Genomic DNA, 22,954 nt, shown 5'->3' with positions numbered 1-22,954 from the left:
GTGGGGAGGATAGACTATAAAGGAGATGGTCAGAAATAAGATTTTAGCAATATAAGAGAGAAACAAGAACTGAGAGCAGGAGTTGGCCATCTGGCAATCAGTATCATTGTAACTGATTTAATCTTTGCCTCAATGTTTGTGCCCTGGATTCCCCAATAATACAAAAATCTGTCGAGATCAGCATTAAATAAATTCTCAAGAAACAAAGGACTGCAGATGCTGGAATCTAAATAAATTCTCCTTGGGTAAAGAAATCCAGGTTCATGACTTAAAAAAAGTAATTTCTCCTCATGGTTGACCCCTTATTCTGAAACCATACTCCTTGTCCTAGATTCTCCCATGAGAGAAAAAATGTTTAAATGAGATCAGCTCTCATTTTTCAAAGTTTCACTGAGTATCGACCCAACCTCCACTCACAAGACAACTCTTTCATTCCAGGAATCACTCCGGAGATTTATCACCCTACTCGTTCCAAGGCAAGAGGTTTTGGAAGGAGGTGAAGAGGGTAATGAGATAGTGGGGAACTTTGTAAGAAGACAGTACAGAAAAAATAGCAACACAAAAATCGCTGGAGGAACTCAGCGGGTTAGGCGGCATCTATGGAGGGAAATGGACAAACGACTGATGAAGGGTCTTGAAGCACAGCAGTCAAAGTGTCCAACACAAAACCCCACTGAGGACAATGTGATAATGACCAGATATTTTTACTGAGAGTTAAGGGATAAATATTGGGCAAGACACGGGGAGGAACTCTCCTGATCTCCAGAAAGTGTCATGCAATCTTTACGTTCACCCAAGCGAAAAGATAGGGCCTCAGTTTCAAATTTCATCCAAAAGAGCAGTCCCTTAAGTTTAAATAAGAAAACTTTGGAGAAGGCCATTCAGCTCCCTGTGCTGCTCTGCCGTTCAGTAAGATCATGGCTGATCCTTTATCTCTGGGCCACTTTCCTGCACTAACCCCATATTCTTGGATTTCCTTAACATCTAAAAATCTATCATCTTCTTTGAATATACTCAGTGACATAGGCCTCTAAGGAAAGAATTCCTCAGAGCCACCACACTTTGAGTGAAGAAACGTCAGTCTATTTTGAGACATGACCCCAAGTTGAAGACTCCTTAATGAAATATCCTTCCTGCCTCTATCCTGAGTCCTCAAAGTACTTTGTTAGTTTAAATGCCAACTTTCATTCTCCTGAACTCTAGAGAAGAGGTCCAATCCACTCAATCAGCCTTCACATTACAGGCCTATCATCCCAGGAACCAGTTTGGTGAATCTTTGCTACAGTCATTCTATAGTAAATACATCATTGTTTAAGTAAGACTGTGCACAATATTCCAGGTGCCGCCTCATCGGGGCCTTGTATATCTGCAGTAAGACATCTTTACTCTTGCAATGAAGGCTGAGACCATCTGTCTTCCTAACTGCCTGCTGCACCTGTATGCTGGCCTTCAGTGATTGTGTACTAGAACACCCAGGTCCCTTTGAACATCAACATTTCACAACCTGTCAACGTTTAAAAAGAACACACTATTTTTGTATTTCTACCAAACACAGACACAGCAAATCGGTGCAGGAGGAGGCCATTCAGTCCTGTTCCTCCATTTTGTTTCATGAATATACAGAAGTTTATTCTCCAAAAGCACCACAAAATGACATCCAGTGTCAAAACTACAACAACTAATAGAAGGAATAAAAACTACACAGACATACAACTACAGCAGATAACGCTAACTAAAGTACCGCAAAACGCACTACTTCAGATAAGAATCTCATTCACACCGTCCATGACACACGCAATCCCCTGGGGGGCCCACTGATCGTGGAATTCACCCAGGGTGCCCGCGGATACCACCCCTCCGCTGCCTGATCCTCCATTCAATACCATCACGCCTGATTCTCCATCTCATTAGCACATTCCCACCTCTCCTCAAACCCTTTTGAGGCCTTTTGTGTTCTCATGCGTTCTTCAATATATTCAAGAACTTCTGTAATCGAGGATTCTACACCACCCCGCTCCACAGCCAGTCTGTCCAGCTCTGTCAGAATTTTGTACTTTTCAAAGGCATCCCCTCTCATTCTTCCATGCATGTCTAGTCAACCCAATCTTTCCTCATTCAACACCCCTGCCATCACAGGAATAAGTCTGGTGAACTTCTGTTGCACTCTCAAGGATGAATCTATCCTTTCTTTGGTAAGAAAATTAAAAATGCACACAATACTCCAGGTGTGATCTGACCAACACCCTGTAAAATTACAAAAAGACATCTTTGCCTCAATACTCAAAACCTCTTGCAATGAAGGTCCATTACACCATTTGCTTCTTTTAATTCTTCAGCACCTGCTTCAGTGACTGGTTTACCCAGACTCGTCTGTACATCAACATTTCCTAATCTACCATTACTTAAGTAATACTCTGCTCCTTTTACCTACTAAAGGGATAACTTCACATTTATCCATGTTAAACTGCATCTGCCATACATTTGCCCACTCAGTCACTTATCTGAATCACCTTGAAGTCTCTTTGCTCTCTCCTCCCACATCAAGGACATCTTCGAGAGGCGGTGCCTCAAGAAGGCAGCATCCATCATTAAGGACCCTCACCACCCGGGACATGCCCTCTTCACGTTACTACCATCGGGGAGGAGGTACAGGAGCCTGAAGACCCACACTCAACAATTCAGGAACAGCTTCTTCCCCTCCGCCATCAGATTTCTGAACAGTCCATGAACCCATGAACACTCCCTCGTTGTTCCTCTTTTGCACTATCCAGTGTAGAGAGAGCATGACTTTGTAGCTAACCCTTTCTTGTCCCTGCCCTGGGTGTATTCAATGGGATGATGTACAAGCAGCTTGACTCTCTACTTCTAACGCTGCTCTGGCTATGTTTGATGGAGCAGTATTTTACTTTTTTAGTCTTTATCAAACGTTGCCAAATCTGCCCTGACACTAGGTACAAGCGGGATGTTCCAGTCAGCACCTCATCAGCAACACGACTCACCTCAGTGAGGAAGTTTTCAGTGAGTGAATTTCCCGCAATTTCTGCAGTACCAACAGGTGGCAGCAGTACTCCACGGGACAGATAGGATCACAGCACACGGCACATCCTCTGGTCACACAGAGCAGGCCGGGTTGCTTGAAGCTGCAGGTGACCTCCCTGTCTCCCTGAGTTATCCTGCCACCTCTCACTGCTCACAACCCCTTTCTTTCTGCTCACATTCAGAATAATTCTCAAGAATCTATAAGCTGACATAATTTCACAGTCTGCTCTTCCAGTTTAGATAGATTTCTAAAGATAGTGCTCATCTCTGCCCCATATCACCCTCCCTTACACCGTCATCGCCCCGCGTCACCCCCCTTACACCGTCACTGCCCCGCAACACCCTTACACCGTCACTGCCCCGCGTCACCCTCCCTTACACCGTCACCGCCCCACGTCACCCTCCCTTACACCGTCACCGCCCCGCGTCACCCTCCCTGAAGCTGTGTTTTGCAGTTTGCTCTGGGTAAACTGATTGCTGCGTTTCCTATATGGGAATAGTGACAAATTTCACACAAGGACTGTTGGCTGTAAAATGGTTTGGGGTATCCTGTGGCCGGGAAACACACAAGGGAAAAGCACGAGTTTGTGAATGAGAGTCTGTAGGTGGGTAGGGAAAGAGAGGGGAAGAGGTACACAGGAAGCTTGGCTTACCTGGTGCTGGCTCGCACATCCCACTGCCTGATGTAGGCATCGTACCCACAAGTCAGCATGACCGAGGGACTCTCGTACAGGATGTCCAGAACCCCAGCTCCCCTTCGAAAGTCCGACCCCAGGCTGGTCTCCAGCTGCCCACTGGAAGTGATCAGAAGCAGGGTGTGACTGCGTGCTGAGGAATAGAGTTTACACCTGGCTAGAAAGAAGCACATCATTATGGCAACTCAGGTGGCCCCAGGATGTGCCAAAGTATGTTCCAGCCAGAGAAGAATTTTCTGAGTGGCCAATGTTGGAAACGTAGGAATCGTGACGGTCAATCTGTGTACAGCAAGTTCCCACAAACAGCACTGTGTAAATGATCTGATCCTCCAGGGCATCAGAAGAAACGCCACCAATCTGAAACATTAACTCCATTTCTTGCTGACCTCTTTCCAAAATATTCTGCTTTATCTTTTGGTTCAGTGATGTGATTTGAGGAACAAACAACAGCCTGGATGTTGGGAAGAATTGCCCTGCTCTCTTCACAACAGCGGCCATGGGATCATACATGTTCCTCCAAGATGACTGGTGGAGTCTCAGTCTGACGTCTCATCTAAAAGTCAGTCCTTCACTTACTGTGGTACAAGGCGATTTGGTCTGCATTAGGCTCAAACCTCTGGAGTGGGATTTAATCACACAACCTGCTGAATGAGAGCTGCCAACTGAATCAGAGCCAAGGTCAGGGACTGATGTGGGCCACAGCAACTTTGAGCTAATTCATGAAGGTGGCTGAAGCAGGGGATGGGAGCTTGCACAAGGAAATCTGCCACTGATGCCCACCTAGTGTCGGGATGTAGGTGAGAGTCAGGGCGAGGATGCTGGTGGGATCTTCTCACACTCACAGAGCTGAGCCCTGTGGGAGGACAAAAAGTGTCATTGCCCTTGCAGGACAGAGAGAGGCCACGCCCATCATGTGGCCGGTTTTGAAAGAGTGATCCATTTATCTCCACTCCACTACTCTTTTGCAAATTCCTGCAACTTTTCTGGTCTTTATCCAATTCTCCTTTGATATTTGCTATTGAATCTGCTTCCACCATCCTGTCAGGTGGTGTGGTGGAGATCTCTATGGCAACTATTTCTGCCTCATCTCCCCACGAGGAGGTTCCATGATTCTGCAGCTCTCTCATCACCGACTCTCCTACCACTGCAAACAATCTCTTTTGATTTACTCTGTCAGGAACTTCCATGATTTTCAACATCCCTACAAAAATCTCTGAGTAACCCAGCCTCTCCGCGTAACTGGGGGACGCCATCCCTGGATTCACTGTAGGAAGTGCCCTCTACCCCCTGTCCGACTAAAGTGTGGGCCCACAACTGGACACAGAACTGCAGCTGAGGAATGACCAAAGATTTATAAAGAGTTCATGCAATGCAAAAAGAATTTGTGGAATGCATCAGGGACTGCTTTTTAGAGCAGTACGTTAAAGCCTACCCGGGAATGGGCTATTTTAGATTTGGTCTTACGTAACGAGGAAGGATTAATAAGGGATCTTGTGGTTAAAGGTCCCCTAGGGGGGTAGTGACCACAATATGAAAGAATCACAAACGTAGTTTGAGGGTGACACATAACCAGCGTCTTCAATTTAAATAAAGGATATTACAATGGTGTGAGGGAGTTGTCATCCAAGGTGGACTGGGTAAACGAGCTAAGAGGCAGGTCAGTAGATGAACAGAAGTAGATATTCAAAATGCTGTAATGCTCAGCAAGAGTCTATCCTAATCAAAAAGAGGGATTCCATGAGAAAGAGGCACAATCCGTGGTTAACAAAGGAGGTAAAGGATAACGTTGATTTGAAAAGTAGGGTATATGAAGTGGTGAGACCTGGTGGTAGATCAGGGGACTCGGATTCCAGGATCCAGCAGCAGAAGACTGAAAAGCTCATAACAATGGAGAAAATGAATTCTGAGAGAAAACTTGCAGGTAGTTTCCAAACAAACGGCAGAAGTTTCCATGGATATATAAATTGGAAGAGGGCAGCTAAGGTAAATGTGGGGCCTTTAGAGAACAAGGCTGATGAATTAATAACCGCATACAATGACATGGCAGATAATGTTAAATACATTTTTTGTACCCAGCTTCACAGTGGAAGACATTGCTAATATCCCTCAGATATCAGATGGGCAATTTCAAAGAAGATGGTAAAACTTACAAAAATTTCAATTACGGGGAATCAAGTAATGGAAAAACTCAGGGGGCTAAAGGCAGACAAGTTGTCTGGATCTGATGGACTGCAGGAAATAGTTCTTGATCCACAACTGTTCACTATTTAATGACCTGGAAGAAGGAACAGTACACAAGGTTGAGTGAGCTGGGGCTTTTCTCTTTGGAGAGGAGGAGGATGAGAGGTGACTTGATAGAGGTGCACAAGATGATAAAAGGCATAGATCGAGTGGACAGTCAGAGACTTTTTCCCAGGGCAGAAATGGCTAACACAAGGGGACATAATTTTAAGGTGATTGGAGGAAGGTATAATGGGGATGTCAGGCTTAAGTTTTTTTTACACAGAGAGTGGTGGGTGCGTGGAACGCACTGCCGGCAGAGGTTGTGGGGCAGATACATTAGGGACATTTAAGAGACTCTTAGGTAGCCACATGAATGATAGAGAAATGGAGGGCTGTGTTGGAGGGAAGGGTTAGATAGATCTTAGAGCAGGATAAAATGTCGGCACAATATTGTGGGCCGAAGGGCCTGTACTGTGCTGTAGTGTTCTATGTTCTATGTAAGGTTTCCAAAGTTGTCAAAGATATGAAAATAGATGGAAGGCCATGTTATGACAAGGATATTGTGATTCTGCAATGGGATAGAGATAGAAATAGTGGGCAAAAAGCTGGCAAATGGAGCTTAATGTGGGGAAGTCTGAGGTTATGCACTTCAGTAAGAGAAATCAAAAGGTAGTTTATTATCTAAATGGAGAGAGACTGCAACTGAGTGAAGTTCAGAGGGATTGAGGTGTTTTAGTGCATGAATCACAAAAGCCAGCTGGCAGGTCCAACAAGTAGTTAAGAAGGCAAATGGCATTTTGGCCTCATTGCAAAGGGGTTGGAGTCTAAAAATTGGCAGGTTTTGTTCCAGTTATACAGGGTGTTGGTGAGGCCACATCTGGAGTACTGTGGACAGTTGTGGGTCCCCTTACCTAAAAGGTATAGTAACATTGGAGGCAGTACAAAGGAGATTCACCAGGATAATTCTTGGGATGAGAAGGTTGTCCTAGCAAGAGACTAAAAAGTTTGTGTGTGTATTCCTGGGAGTTTAGAGGAACGAGGGGTGACCTTACTATAACATATGAGATCCTGAAGGGGCTTGACAGGGTAGATGTTGGGATGTTTCCAGTTGTGGGAAAGTATTGAACAAGAGAACATAACTGCAAGATAAGAGGACGGTCATTTAAAACTGAGGTGTGTAGAACTTTCTTCTTGCAGAGGGTGTTGAATCTCTGGAATTCCCTGTCCTGGCAGGTGGAGGAAGCTGGATCAGTAGAAGTATTTAAAGTGGAGGTGAGTAAATATTTGAAAGATCAAGGAATAGAGGAGCTGAGGCCAACACAGATCAGCCATGATCAGATTGAATGATGGAGCAGGCTTGATGGATCTGATGGCCCTCCCTTGCTCCTATTTTCTTGTGTTCTTGTGCTTTCTTTGTACATTTAATACCTGATTATAAAGCAAAGATCCTATAAACATTTTTAAACAGACTTTTCAATTTGTCTATCAGCCTCAAAGATTTGTGTAAGAACATGCAGATATTTCTCATTTCCTGAACCTAGTTTTAAATTGTACCATTTAGTGAATTGTGTCTCTTCTCCTTCTCTTAGAAAACCTGCACATTTCTCTCTGTTTAGTTACACTTACTATTATCGAAAACCAAAGAAAAACTTAAAATCTGAAATAAAAATACGAAATATTGGAAACAGTCAGCAGGTCAGGCAGCATCTGTGAAGAGGGAAAGAGTGAGTTGTTTTAGGCGGACGACCTTCCATCAGAACTAAGGTGGTGGGAAAACAAGCTTGTTTTAAGTTTCAGCGAAGGTGGGGTGGGTGGAGAGAACAGAAGGACGTCTGTGATAGGGTGCAAAGGAAGAGGAAATGGATGACACAGATGGTAATGACATTGGCTGGGAGAGGGTGGTAATGATCAGTTGGGCCAAACAGCCAGTTTCCCTACTGTGCAGTTCTCAGCATTTCCCAAGTACCTTTGCTAAGAAGTGCAATCAGGACCTTAGTGAAACAAAATGATTCCTGAAATGATCAGTGTGGACAGAATTCTTTTGATTATTGCACTGAGATCTGGAACTGACGGTGATGGTGCTCCGTGTGTTCTAGGTCAAGGGTATTGACTGAAGTCATTCACAAGGCTGTAGGCTCTGCTCCTTTTGTACACAGGGAACTGTGAAAACAAACAGATTACCGGCAGCTTCAATGTTTAGTAAAAACATACCCATTTTCACATTTAAGAAGTAATCCCACTCTCCCCAACTATAAGTCCTGTCCTATCTTGACTCCACCCACTTTGAAAGCCAGGCCTCCTGCATGGACAAAACTTCAGGGGAACATCACCTCTTGCATAGACTCCAAGGGTCATCAGATGGTATCCTTTGCTTCACCTAGCAATGCACGGCAACAATAACTCTGCCATCAAATCAACATGAAACATAAAGCCCATCAGCTGGACGATGTCTCTGGCCACTGAACTATAAGAGAGGGAAAAGGGTTAATCGTAAAATCTTTCAACCAGGGAAGCCATTTGGTCCACCCTGCCTCGGCTGGTCCTTTGAAAGTTCTCCCATTAACCCCATTCCCCCTTTCTTTCTCCATGGCTCTGTAAATTTTTCCCCTTCAAGTATGTCCAATTCCCCTTGGAAAGCTCACTGAATCAGCAAGCATTCCCATTTCCCCTCAGGTCAAATTCAATTCCCATCTCCCCTCAGGTTCTTTCAACAACATCCTTAAATCTGTGATCACTGAACCACCTGCCACTGGAAACTGTTTTTCCTCATTCACTCTATGCAAAGCAACTCACAGTTCAACCTCTCCCTAACCTTTGCTGCTCTAAAGTGGACAGACTCAGGTTCTACAGTCTCGGGTAGCACCCTGGTAAATCCTGGCACCTTTCCCAAGGTACTGACAGCCTTTCTAAAGTCTGGTGACCAGAACTGGACACAGTATTCCAGCTGAGACCTAGCCCATGGCCTGAAATGAAATGTATCACAGATATCCATAGGGAAAAAGGCAGGAACCTTCTTGGCTGGGATCATGTGGACAGGAGTGTGGGGAGGGGCGGGGGGTGGAAGGCTGTAGTCTTCATCTGTACAACAGTACTTCTTTTTGATTTTTCCAAATATCATTGAGAAACAATCCATCATCTGCGGTTGAGGGAAAACACAGTTACAGAGCAACATGAACGAAGCTGCTAAAAGTTTGCAAACATTGTAAAGAGCAAGCCCACTGCACACTGCCAAAAAAAGAGAATGGTGACTATTTAATTTGACTGACCTGGCATATCGGCAGGGTCAGACTTTATTAAGATGGAGACCACACCAAAAGCTGGAGCAGAGCGGAGAAAAAAGGCCAGGCAATGTTAAAAAATAAATAAACACCTTTGTCTGGGGGAATGGTTTGCAAAAGGAGCTTATTAGTTGAAGCAAAGTGCTGGAGATCTAACGGAGCGCCCAACACAGGCCCAGCAGAGACTAACTACACTCCTCGGATCACAGCTAGCCACACGCTGGGGTAGACCTGCTCCTCACTCGCTTTCCAAAGGGAAGATTATTTAGAGTAACAATTTCTTTGTCAATGTGCAATTCTCCCCTTGGCCATGACTGTGCATGACTACATTGCACCTCGATACCTTGCCCCTAGCAACCAGTTAAAGCAGCTAGGCTGGCCCTAGCAACAGTCTCTTGTAAGCATCCCTTGACAAGCTTTATCGTCAAGTAGTTTGACTAATCCTTGACATTAACCTGGAGTGGAGTGTTATTGTGTTGCAGATTCTCAACGTTGGAGGTGACCCAAAACCCACTGGAGTCAAGATTTTAACCCTTCCTTCCCTGCTTCGCTCTAAGGGACAGGAGAACTAATGATAAGATTCAGTGATGGAAGTTAACTGGATGTATGCAGCACAGCAAAATGTCTCAAAGAGTATGACAGGAGAGCCACATCAGGAGCTTGGTCAGAGCTTTTGAAGAGAAGAGAGTGGAGAGGTTTGGTGAGGGAGTTGCAGAAATTAGCACCACACACCTGAAGGCACAGCCGCCGATGGGGGTGCAATGGAAATTACAGCATGCCAATTAGGACAAAAACGTGGGTAAGAATTGGTCACTTGGTCCCTCAAACCCACTCTGCCACTCAACAAGCTCATGGCTGATCTAATCTCCACTTACTTTACTGTTCCAGTAACCCTAGACTTCCAAATCACTTGAGATTTCTATCTCAGTTCTGATCTGCTTAAGGATAAGCATCCACAGCTTCCAGAGGCTGAGAGCTCTGAAGATTCACAACCCTCATCTCAGAAATCTCTTCTCCTCTCATGTCTTTCCCACGCACTTCATCTTAGAATTTTATATATCTCAATTAAATCTCTCTTCTGGATCAAAGAAGATAATCCCAGCCTAGCCAATCTTTCCTCGTAGGTAAAATTCTCAGAAACTTCGAACATGACATTTCAGGGTGTCAAACACAAGAAGTCACATGAGGAAACTTTAGGGTAGATGACCAGAACTTTGGTCATGAAGGCATTTTAAGGGAGGAAAGTAAGATGGAAGGGTTTAAGGAGAGAACTTCAGAGTTCCAGGCCTTGGCAACTGAAAGCACGTCTGCAGAATAAATAGTTCTGTCCAGCAAGCACAATTATCAAAAGTGTACCGTGCTCATCAAACCTCATTTTTCAGAAGAAGGACCAAGACACTGTGCATTCAGTGGATGGACATAAATATATACTATATGAAACCTGGTGCTAAATGTGAAGGAATTTAAAGATGTGCTTTATTATAGAGAAATGAGCAGTGAACATTCTTGTATTTTTCCCACAGTGGTTCCTGGCATTGTCCAGCTAAATTTGGCAATAGTAGCAAAAATGGTTGTGTGCTGGGTGTCCCAACTCCCTGGCATCAGCCTGGGCTTGACAGCTAAGAAGTTTAACAGATGAGGAGAACTTAGAAGGCAGAAACAAGGATGCTGCTTTCAAGGTCAAAAGTTGCAAGACAAGGAGCTGGGAATGACAGTTGAAGACATTTACTCTAAAAGTAAACAGCAATAAGGTGGTGTTTAGAGATGACCAAAATCAGTACCTGATTATCTCCAAACAGGTCTAGAATATGGGAACTGATGAGAAAGGAGATACATGAGAGGAAGGGGAGGACAGGCAAAGGGATGAAGAAGGGTGAACATGGTACACTGGATGAGGAAAGAGATCTTATTCAGAGTGAGTCAGCCGTTAGAGGAGGGAGATTTACTCCATCATGCTTGTACAGCTCCATGACAAAGCTCTCCAAATGTTCCCACATCCTTACTCCTTCTCCTCAATATGGAGTTTCCCTCAATAATCCAATTCACTGCTGAAAGTCCCTGTTAAATCTGTTTCCACTGCCCATTTGGGCAGCAGAATGCAGATCCCAACATTTTGCTGTGTTATGTAGCATTCCATAATCCTCCGATTTATTCACAACTTGCTTGTGGTTCCCCCCATACTAGCTCAGGAGTCGAGAGAATTTTTAGGGTGATGCAGGTTGGCAGACCTGCATGGGAGAGAAGCATTGGGCAAAACATGAGGTAGATGTGTCTTCTGGAGACAAGCTGGGATGGCTGACAGTTTCTCACGGCACAAAGTGAAACCATTCAGCCCTTTAGTCTATGCTGGCTCTCCAAGTAATCCCATTCATACCATTCCCCCACTTATTTTTCTGCCATTAACTTCCCCCAATTCTCCTATCACCACCTACGCGCAGGATAATTTACAGTCACCAATTAATTTACCAACACAAACCCACTCAGTCACAGGGAGAACATGCAAGTTCCGCACAGATAGCACTGGAAGTCAGGATCAAACCAGGGTCACTGGAGCTGTGAGGCAGCTCTCTAACTGCTGTGCTACTGGGCTGCACTCCAGTCGTGGGGATGAAGCTGGAAGGGCTAGGCACTGGTGCTGTGTCGAGGGTGGGGATGTAGGCCTAGGAGTTCACGACAGAAAGGAATTTAGTAGAACTGCTGAAAAATGTCTCACTCATGCAGATGGACAGGTTCTTCCAGGGGCAAGGTCAGATGACTTTACTCTTACATAAGTGTACCGGTAGCCTTGTCCTTACCTAATCCACTGGATTGTAGCAGGCACAAACCCATTTCATACTGGACTGAAGGACAGACTTTTCATTGAATAATTCCATGCTTGAAACCAGGTCTCAGAACAATGAGTGCTGGTGTTATAAGTGAGCATGCCACAGGCTCTAGGTCTGCACCAGGGCACTGCTCTACAGCACTATACTGGGGCAATAGACCAAAGGCCAATCCCTTATCACACCACCCGGTGGCTGTGCTCAGAGTGCAAAACGAGATGAAACATGATAAAGGAGATTCAAAGGGAAAGAATCCTCAGTCAACACTTTGAACATCAAAAAAAACCCACAACCAGCATCACTTAGAGAAACTTATTCTGTGATTAAACACACAAACAGACAGGACTGCACAAATGCCTTGGGCCATCGATACAGGGTCTTTCTCCATCACCTCATGAAGAACTTAAAAACAGAAAGACTAAAGATATGGAGGGAGATGAGGGGGGGGGGAAGAGAGGGTGGGGGAAGAGAGGGTGGGAGAAGAGAGGGGGGGAAGAGAGGGGGGGAAGAGAGGGGGGGGAAGAGAGGGGGGGAAGAGAGGGGGGGAAGAGAGGGGGGGAAGAGGGGGGGGAAGAGGGGGGGGAAGAGGGGGGGGAAGAGGGGGGGGAAGAGAGGGGGGGAAGAGAGGGGGAAGAGAGGGGGGAAGAGAGGGGAGAGGGGGAAGAGAGGGGGGAAGAGAGGGGGGAAGAGAGGGGGAAGAGAGGGGGAAGAGGGGGGGGAAGAGGGGGGAAGAGGGGGGGGAAGAGGGGGGGGGAAGAGGGGGGGGGAAGAGGGGGGGGAAGAGGGGGGGGAAGAGGGGGGGGAAGAGGGGGGGGAAGAGGGGGGGGAAGGGGGGGGGAAGGGGGGGGGGAAGGGGGGGGGAAGGGGGGGGAAGAGGGGGGGGAAGAGGGGGGGAAGAGGGGGGGGAAGAGGGGGGGGAAGAGGGGGGGGAAGGGGGGGGGAAGGGGGGGGAGGAGAGGGGGGAGGAGAGGGGGGAGGAGAGGGGGGGAAGAGAGGGGGGAAGAGAGGGGGGAAGAGAGGGGGGGAGAGGGGGGAAGAGAGGGGGGGGGAAGGGGGGAAGGGGGGGAGACGGGGAGGGAGAGGGGGAGGCGGGGGAGGGGGAGAGGCGGGGGGAGAGGCGGGGGGGAGAGAGAGGGGGGGGGGGAGAGGCGGGGAGGAGGGGGGGTGAGGGTGAGGGAGGAGGGGGAGAGGGAGAAAGGGGAGAGGGAGAGAATGCATGAGATGTTTAGAGATGGTGGGACGACCTCCCTCCCCCAGTACCACGGTTGTCCATGATCTCAGCACTCTGCTAATTCTGACTTCTTTATTTAATAATTTCCTCTCCAGCAGCCAAGGTCAAACTCAAGAATTTCCTCCATAAATGTTTCTCCCTCTCTACCCCTCCTCCTGTAAGATGCTCCTTAAAATCTACCTGATTTAATATTTAATTGTCTATGTCATGCCAAATTTTATTTGAAAAGGGAAACTGCCGGTGAGATGTCTCACAAATGTGACACTGCATGTACGCAGTGTCACAGAAACACAGAGACAGCCACTTCAGCCCACCCAGTCGATGCCAGCACGTATCCTTGACACAGGCAATCAGTCCTCATCTCTTTTATATACCTCATGTTCAACCCCTTCTCCTTATCCACTTCCCCAGAGTAACTTTTAGAGTGCGAGTTTTTATCTCAACCACAAACCCTGACAATGAGTTCCAGAACCTCGGGGCTCTTTCTATGAAGAAGTTTTACATGCCTCCACTTCTAAATCTTGATTCAATGGGCAATGGTTCTCATCACTCAGCACAAATGTCTGTAGATTTCACAAATCCTACACTTAAACCCCTTCCTACAGCAGGGGAGAGGGTCCAAATTCCAAAGATGACATTACCAGGCAGAAGAAGCCCTCTGTCCTCCTAAGAACATAAGAAATAGGAGCAGGACGAGGCCATTTGGCCCATCGAACCTGCTCTGCCATTCAATAAGATCATGGCTGATCTGGCCGTGGACTCAGATCCACCTACCTGCCTTTTCCCATAACCCTTCATTCCTCTATTCTGCAAAAATCTATGGCGGCACGGTAGTGTAGCGGTTAGCGTAACGCTATTACAATGCCAGTGACCCGGGTTCAATTCCCGCTGCTATCTGTAAGGAGTTTGTACGTTCTCCCCGTGTCTGCGTGGGTTTCCTCCGGGTGCTCCGGTTTCTCCCACATTCCAAAGACGTACGGGTTAGGAGTTGTGGGCGTGCTATGTTGGCGCCGGAAGTGTGGCGACACTTGCGGGCTGCCCCCAGCACATTCTCAGTAACGCAAAAAAAAGACACATTTCACTGCATGTTTCGATGTACATTTGACTAATAAATCTTATATAAATTTAGTGAGGTAGCCTTTATTGCTTCCTTGGACAGAGAATTCCACAGATTCACCACTCTCTGGGAAAAGCAGTTCCTCCTCATCTCTGCCCTAAATCTACTCCCCCAAACCTTGAGCCTATATCCCCTAGTTCTAGTCTCACCTTTCAGTGGAAGCAACCTTCCTGCCTCTATCTTATCTATCCCTTTCATAATTTTATTTGTTTCTACAAGATCCCCTCTCATTCTTCTGAATTCCAGTGAGTATAGTCCCAGGCGACTCAATCTCATAGACTAACCTCCTCATCTCCGGAATCAACCTGGTGACCCTCCTCTGCACCGCCTCCAAATCCAGTATATCTTTCCTCAAGTAAGGAGACCAGAACTGTACGCAGTACTCCAGATGCGGCCTCACCAGTACCCTGTACAGTTGCTACAAAACCTCCCTGCTCTTAAATTCAATCCCTCACTTTCTCTGACTGCTGAGGAGCTGAAACAACTATCTTGTCAGTCATGGTTTGAGGATTGTGGCATTAGCCTGAGTAATCCACGGGACATGTCAGTATACTTCAAACAGCAGCATTACACTTGGAGCCATTGGTGCATCATTAGAAATTCCCACAATAAGGAGCAGAACAGAGTTTTTAAATCTTAGATAAGAAAATGTTTTGGTCAAACCAAGATAAAAGAAACCTCTCTCCTAAAACTGTCTGCATTAATATATATCACAACGTACACTATTAATTATTATGTATATTACATAATGGCATCACGAATTACAATGTACAAACACCTGCATATATTAAAAAACACATTGTGACCAAGAATGAAACTAATATGCAATGGTGTGTTAGTGTTATAATATTATTGTTTATACCATAAAATAAATGGTGTTTTAATTGGATTGGAAGGCTTGAGTTATCAAGAGAGATTGGATAGGCTGGGACAGTTTCCCCTGGAGCAAAGGAGGCTGAGAGGTATATACACTTATGAGAAGCATAGATAGGGTAGATTGTCAGAGTCTGTTTCCCATGATAGGGGTGCCTAAAACAAGAGGGCATAGGATTAAGGTGAGAGGGAGGAGCTTTAAAGGGGATCTGAGGGGTAAATCTTTCATACAAAGAGTAGTTGGCATCTGGAATGAGCTGCCAGAGGAGGTGGTGGAGGCAGGAACAGTAACAACACATTTAGGAGGCACTCGGACAGGTACTTGAATGAGCAGGCCATAGAGGGAGATGGAATTAATGCAGGCAAGTGGGATTAGTATAGATCAGCACGATGGTCGGCATAGACACTGTGGGAAGAAGGGCCTGTTTCTGTATAACGCAGTGCATCATTGTGTTATAACACTCTTATATTTGTCTAATAATATACCATGCATTACTGGGTATAAAAGTCCTGCATATACGACGCCACACTGTTACTGGGTATAATACTCCTTCATATCTTATACAGACAGAGCCCGGATTACACAAGGGTCCTGTTCCTGAGAACTGTCTGTAAGCCAATTTCCCTACGTCAGAAATGTCCGTTTGCTATAGCTACCCATATTGTATCGCTCTATATACACTTGCTATAATTCATTTCATTGAATAACCACCCTAACACTACCCATAATTAAACAAATGGAATATATACTGTATCCAGTCATTAATGAACACCAGGAAACAGTTTATTATTACTAGTTTGAAAAATGCTTTAAAAATGTATGGAGAATTTGCGCGTCAGGTCATCCGCAACCTGGACAGCCCCTTGTATACAAACAGTGTGTTGCTGGTTTATGGCCACTCTTCACTCTGTTATGAAACCTCCCTTGTCCCTTCACATGACACAGCACACCGTAGTCCCACCACAAGACAGTGGGCTCTTGCTCTCCACTGCCTCCCAGATAACCTTGCATTCAGGTGAAGCCATCAAATGTTTTCCCAAAAACACCAGAGCAGCAGTTGCTGGAGACTGAGGGTCTTGACTGGCCAGGTACTCCACATCACCTTTGCTGTGAGGTGCCCCCATGTTGTCCTGGTCATACCAGCTGGGTGGATATGAAAAGTCCCAGATGAAAGTTGAATGCATCCAGTCATTTCAGTGGTGTTTGATATTTCTTTAAAAAGAAAAGATGTGAGAGAGAAAGTCCAGGGGAGGCAGGAATTTGATACCTTAACAATTTCAACAAAACCCTCTCACTGTGAGGATCGCTTTTTATTTTGGCAAAGCTATTTTTTGTCTTCAGCAACAATGTTTTAAATGCTTTGTGCCACACACGCACCTTTCAAAACAACCCCGTGTCTGTCTGACAATATCTGTACAGTTTCCTCTGGCGTATGTGTACGTACACATGCACTTGCAAGGTGCCACACTGCTAGTAGGCAGTGGCTTGAGGGTTAGAGTCTGGACACTCCCATTGGGTGGGCTCAGACAAGGGAAAATCACAACAAGATCATTCACAGGAGAGAGAGACAGACAGACAGCGAGCGCGAGAGAGGCAGACCGAGATAGAATAAGTGCTGAAGAACATGAGCAAATGTAAAGACAATAAAGAAAAGAGCGAGGAAGAGAGTGAAGAAGAGAGAGCAAAAGAGAATGAAAGTGAGGGCAAGAATGCAAAAGAGCTTGAGTAAACCTGCAAGAGTGAGTTGGAGAGAGGTAGAAAGAGTGGGCTCTGCAGCATGCTACCATGAGAATGGCGAGTGTGGGGCAGTGCGGAGCTGAGAAGTGATGGGTCTTAGATAGAAAGCTGGATTCCCCGAGTAAAGTGTGAAACTTACAATGTAGTCGCCAGGGGCAGCTGTGTTCTCCCACTAATTAATACAGTGGGTGAATTCAAGAGAAACTTTGTACCCAGAGAAGGCTGAGAACATGCAATTACTCCCTCAGGAGTGGTTGGGACAAATTGTTTAAGTAAATGAGAAACAGAAGGATATTTGATAGAGCTAGCTGAAGTAACATGGAAGGTAACAGAGGTGAAGGATAAACAGCACATAACCTACTGAATGGTCTGTTTTGCTGCATAAATTCTACTCTGTTCTAGAGTTTAGAGAAACCTGAAGACCTTGAACAACATGTAAACAATTAAATAGTACAGGAAGTATCGGTAATTATACTATGAGCTGACACTTAATTCCGAATAAATCTCCATACAAGATGCTTTAGGAACTCTTTTTTGCACTCAGTGGGGGAAGAGGCGGGAAACATCAAACCCATGAACCCTGAGCTACTAAGTCATCACACAGTGAAAACTAAAACATATCACAAAGTAACTTCCTGTGGATACTGTCCGACATGACCCCACTCCAATTTACTTGGGATGAAGCCGGACATCACATTAATCTCCCATGACCACCTGAAGAAGGAAGCTGCCAAGAAGATAACAAAAGTCAATGGGGTCCACCAACTGACAAGCACAGGTTGGGGAAGGTCAGTGTCAGTGCTGTGGACGTTGATGCTGGCCCTCAAACACAAGGTTAGAACTGGAAGCAGGTGCAGGCACTCAATGCCTCGCATCCGCTCCACAGGTCAGTAAGTTCACGGCTGATCTTTTATCTCAGTGCCACTTTCCTCAATAACCTAAATCTCCTGATTTCTTTCATCTCTAGAAAGATATAAAAGGTGGAATACAAATAGAAGATAAAACTGCTGTAATCTGTAACCGAGTACTGTGCACCACCCGTATAGGTCAGTAGTAGTCGCATCTGACTGAAAACTTGGTGACATCCGACGGAAAACTGCAATCCAATGGAGCCTGTGAGTCAGCACCAACCTCCCAGCTCACCGTGCTGGTGCACATCATGCCTCCATCCATTCACCACCAAGCACCAACCCTACGAGGAGTTCAGTGAACAGAGGAAACCAAATGTCTCCCCATCCATCGAGACCTGTGATGCCCCTCACTGTCACTCAGAGTTGAGGAACTCCTTCCGAATCCAGGTGTTTAACTACAACAACCTTTCCTTCCCAATGAACGAGAAAACCAAATGGGGTTCATGTCATCCCAAACAAACTCCTGATGAAGCTTTAGCACCAAAGCTCCCTGGATGATCTTCTATGATACTCAATGGAAACTCTCAATAGTGTAATTTATTGGTTTAGTAGCATTGCATATTAAGTCACTGGACTATTTAGAGGCCACTGATTTGGAGACAGAAGTTCCAATCTTACCATGACAGCTAGGAAATTTAAACACAAATATTAAAATAAATCTGGAATTAAAAAGCCAATTTGATTAATGGTGACCATAAAGCTGTTGGATTGTCATAAAAACCCATTTAATTCATTAATGTCTGCCTTACATGTGACTCCACATCCACCAATGAAATTGTTCCTTAACTGGGCATGGATAATGAATGCTGCCTTGCCAGGTGCATCTGCACCTTGTGATCGAATGTTAAACACAAGTCTGCACAAACATGGGAGACGTCAATAGTTGAAGGAAAACTAAAAACTCTGTAATCTGTGATGCTGCTCACCTAGAACGTACCATGGAATATGGAAAAAAAGTCAATGCCCAACCCAGCAATACACTCTGTTACTCCTGAATCAATTGTATAGTTTAACCAACTTGAAAAATTAACACTGTTTCTCTTTCCACAGACACTGCCTGAAATGCTAAACGTTTCCAGCATTTCCTGTCTTTTTATTTCAGGTTTCCAGCATCTGCAGTTTTTCTGAATTTTCATTTAGTAGTGAAACAGGTCTCGTTTCATACAAGGTAGTAAGTTATAAAACTCTTAAAACAATATCATGGGTCAACTGGGTAATTTTTTATGACGCTCTTACTTTGGCTATCAAATGCTGGAAGGGTCATGGAAGGCAGTATAGAAATGCAGGGCTTGTTTTAAATGGCTCTTTGCTGAATGATGATGAGTATCAAAGGCACAGTAAAGTCCCCATGTTCAATCCTGAGACTTTCCAACAGCTGCCTACACTCACCACCTAGATGAGCAAACCTCAGTATCCCCCCTCACCCAGCCAATCCCTCCCCCCCACCACCACACCCCCTCCCCAAGCAGGCTACATGGTTTGTGGGTCAGCTTACTTGTACATGCCAGTGATTAAAATCAAGGGGCTATGTCCTGCTGGTTTGCTTCTTCTGCAGCCCTACAACCCTGATCTCACCCAAGTCACAAGATCCATCTCCCTGGAAACTCCACGTTCACCCCAGCTGGAATTTGCACACCTTTCCCTACCTCAGTACTACTAGCTTTCTCTCCCTAGTTCCCCAATTTTCCCATCCCTTGTGCCTCATTATCACTCTCTCCTCATTTTGTAATCTCTCTCCCCAAGTATCTCACCCCCTTTCAGGTGTGCTCTCTTTTGAATCACTGTCTCAACTGTTCCCAAACTGATTTCAATGCAGCACAAATAAACCAGAGTTGGAAATGATGCTTTTTGTTAAAAACTGTCAACATCTCCATCCAAATGTGCTTCCTTAACAGATGACTGTGGGAGAACATCAGAAAATAGGAGAAGTGGGCCACTAGGCCCCTCAAACTTGCCCCACCATTCAATGGGATCATGGCCGATCCACCCCAGGCCTCATCTCTTTCAATTCCTTAATCTTTCAAAAAAAAATTATCCACTTCCTCTTTAAATACCCCCAGCAACCTAGCCAAATTTCCAAGTGGTACAGACAGACTGATGATCTCTGCCCAACTAAGCTGCCAAATGATGATTCATAATTGGCCAGAACGCTTTAGAACTAGAGATACAGAGCTACTGGAGATCAAATATACGCAAGCATTGGAGAAGACAAGAATATTCTGGCTTTGTGTTGAAATATTCTGGCAACTTCTTGGTCCAGCCTAGGTTTGAATATAGGTCAGTGACCAGTGCCTGCGAAACCGATACCCAAGTGAGAGTTTGCAACTTTAGCAGAGGAAAGGAGGGTGAACGGTGTGAAAATGGGATTATTTTTTCAACTTCAGAACCCATAAGGAAATTAAGACCTCAGGGCATGAATGCCTGAGGGTAGCCAGTAAACACTGCATTGTTTGGTGGGGTCTTGGCTTCAACATGGAGAAGTGAATACAGTGGACAAACCCCTTGTAAGGGAACATGCGAGCAAAGGGGAAGAGTCTACCTCAAAGCCAACTGGTGAGTTTACTGTAGAGGATGATTGAGCACAGTTGCTTTACGTACGCTGCCTGTTCTCATCTCAGGAGTTCCTGAGTAAAGGCAAAGAAAACCCACATTCAGTACCAGTCCAGTAGAAAGAAAAGTTTAATATAAGTGGGAATCATAGTTGGTGGGGATGGTGGGGGGGGGGGGTGCAGGGGGAGGCTTCTTCTCATTTGCGAGTGGGAAGATTCACATGCCAACTAAGCAGAGAACAAAGAGGCACTTTGTTTAACCCTTTCGCCTAGCCAGGGCTGGTCATGCAGAAGTTTCAGATCATCATTAAACTCTGCTTATTGCAAAGGTAATTTTGAATGTAATTTTTTTTTTCTTCTGTTAACTATGATCAATTGCTATGATTCAATTTGCAAATGCTCAGGAATTCTCGTTCAATCATATTCACACTGGTAGTGGTCTAGGAAAAATTGTTCGAAGATCAGAATCTTTCTTCCACCACCGTTCCAGTTTCTTGAACTTGCTGGGATTTGGTTCTGTACCTGGCTGTCTTTCAGGTGAGGTGTTAAACTGAGGCTCAATCTAATCTGTCAGTTACTAGAACAGAGTACCTGGCCATTTATCTCATTGACATTTGCACAATCTTGCCTGTGTGCATCAATGTTGTATTTTCTAAATTACATCAGTGACTTCACTCTTAAAGGAATTACTTTGCTGCAACTGCTTTGGAATGTCCCATGATTGTGACACTGTAATAATGCAAATTTATCTCTTTTCTGGAAGCTGTGCGGCAGTGATGGGAATGCCACAGTCAGACACAGGGCCCAGAAAGTATGGAATAGGAGGTGGGATATGGTTGATAAATACTTAGACCTAGACCACTGCAGCAAGGTTCTTGGTCCATAGCTGAATTTTATTGTCCAACCTGACTATCTGGATGAAATCACAGCACCTTTCCAGACGCTCTGTCAAAAACCCAAAGGAGTAACAAGCTGTTTTGCTTTTTAGACTCCTGGGACAAATACCCACTTCCCTTTGATGACATCAATTTTTTTTCTAATTATCCTCCTGCCTTAGGTCAATTTACTACTGTAAAGGAGTCACTTATACATTGCAGGTATCAAAAAATTTTTCAACATGATCAGAATTCATTGGTAATCAAAATTTAGCAGGCGTGTGATATAGAATGAACTTTGGAAGTGACCATTGGCAGGTCTGAACTCTGTGAAGCATCAGCGAGCGGCCTTTTCTCATTCATTTACAAGGCCAGCAAGGCTGAGGTTTGTTGTCCATCTCTAACTGTCCCATGAAGCAAGGAGACAAGGAAAACCAAGGATGGACAACAGATTTTTAAGGACAGTCCAGCAGTTTCATGTAATAAGTACAGATTTTTGTACTTATTACAACACAGGAGGCCATTCAGCCCTTTGAGTCCATACCAGTTCCTGGCAGAGCTACCCCATCAGCACGCATTCCTCTTCTCCTTATTGCTCTGTAAGCCTGCAACTTACTGTCTCTCACATCCCCATCAACCACTTTTTGCCTTATACCTACATTAAGGAGTATTTTCTTCAGCTTTATTTAATTACCTGAATTTAAATTACACAGCTGCTGGGATTTGAATTTGCATCTCCAGCCCTCTGGATACCAGCCCAATAACTTGACCACCATGTTAGTGTGACCACATTTAGGACAAGAGGGGAGATAACTTTAAAATCAGAGCTAGGTCGATCAAGAGTGTGTGAGAAGTTTAAAATTCACACAAAACGAATAAAATTCTGGATCAATTAGTTATTTAAGACTGGGAGTTTGGAGCCTGGAGTGCAGATCATTGATGATCTCTGCATGGAGAAATTGGCTTGAGGGGCAGAATGTCTTCCTCCAGTTTATACATGACCTGAAATGTGACAGGATCAGACTGAAATTGGAAACCATCCTTTAATTATAGACCTCTTTGTACTATGCATTTGGGAAGTTGTCAGACAGTTTCTGTTGTGGGGTATTTGCAGAATTAGGAAGCAATTTGACCTACTGATTAAAAGGTTAACTCCTTGCTCTGTGCTTACTGCAATTTTGTACATTAACGGATTAACAAGAGTCATATAGCAGGGCGACGATGTGCTATCAAGAATGGTAAAAATGGTAGAGCAGGCCACCTGAAAGGTAAGAATATATTTAAAATGGTCTCATATTGGATCTCCTGCCATTGCCAACTTAGCCAGAAGAGTGGTAGGCACTTTAGAAATTGTACCCTATATTGAGGTAGAGGTGGAAGGGGGTGGGGGATGGGAAAGAGATAATCACTGGTCCAGAGAGTGTGTATGTGAGTCAGAGAGAGATCACACTTGTGCAAGACCGAGTGTGAGAATGTGCAAACAAGTGTTCAGTGATCCTGAGTCAGGTGTCTCCTATGTTTATGATGTCCAGAATCTTGCATCTAGGCTCACACCTGTTGGACAGGCATTTAAATAGTCACAGATCACGTGCAAACTATCTGC

At 45.0% G+C, this 22,954-nt stretch overlaps 1 protein-coding gene across 2 annotated transcripts in view; it reads right to left on the bottom strand.

Annotated features, from left to right (window-relative positions):
* fbxw4 (F-box and WD repeat domain containing 4) overlaps window positions 1-22,954 on the bottom strand; it is a 109,508-nt gene that overhangs the window by 3,182 nt on the left and 83,372 nt on the right. For both annotated transcript variants that reach the window (XM_052027048.1, XM_052027049.1), the window contains one exon: window positions 3,693-3,833. In XM_052027048.1, the coding sequence (XP_051883008.1) occupies window positions 3,693-3,833 (141 nt within the window). The remainder of the gene's footprint in view (window positions 1-3,692; window positions 3,834-22,954) is intronic.

The sequence above is a fragment of the Pristis pectinata genome, chromosome 12, assembly GCF_009764475.1.
Source record: "Pristis pectinata isolate sPriPec2 chromosome 12, sPriPec2.1.pri, whole genome shotgun sequence".
NCBI classification, from domain to species: Eukaryota; Metazoa; Chordata; class Chondrichthyes; order Rhinopristiformes; family Pristidae; genus Pristis; species Pristis pectinata.
This window is presented reverse-complemented; position numbering and strand designations above follow the sequence as displayed.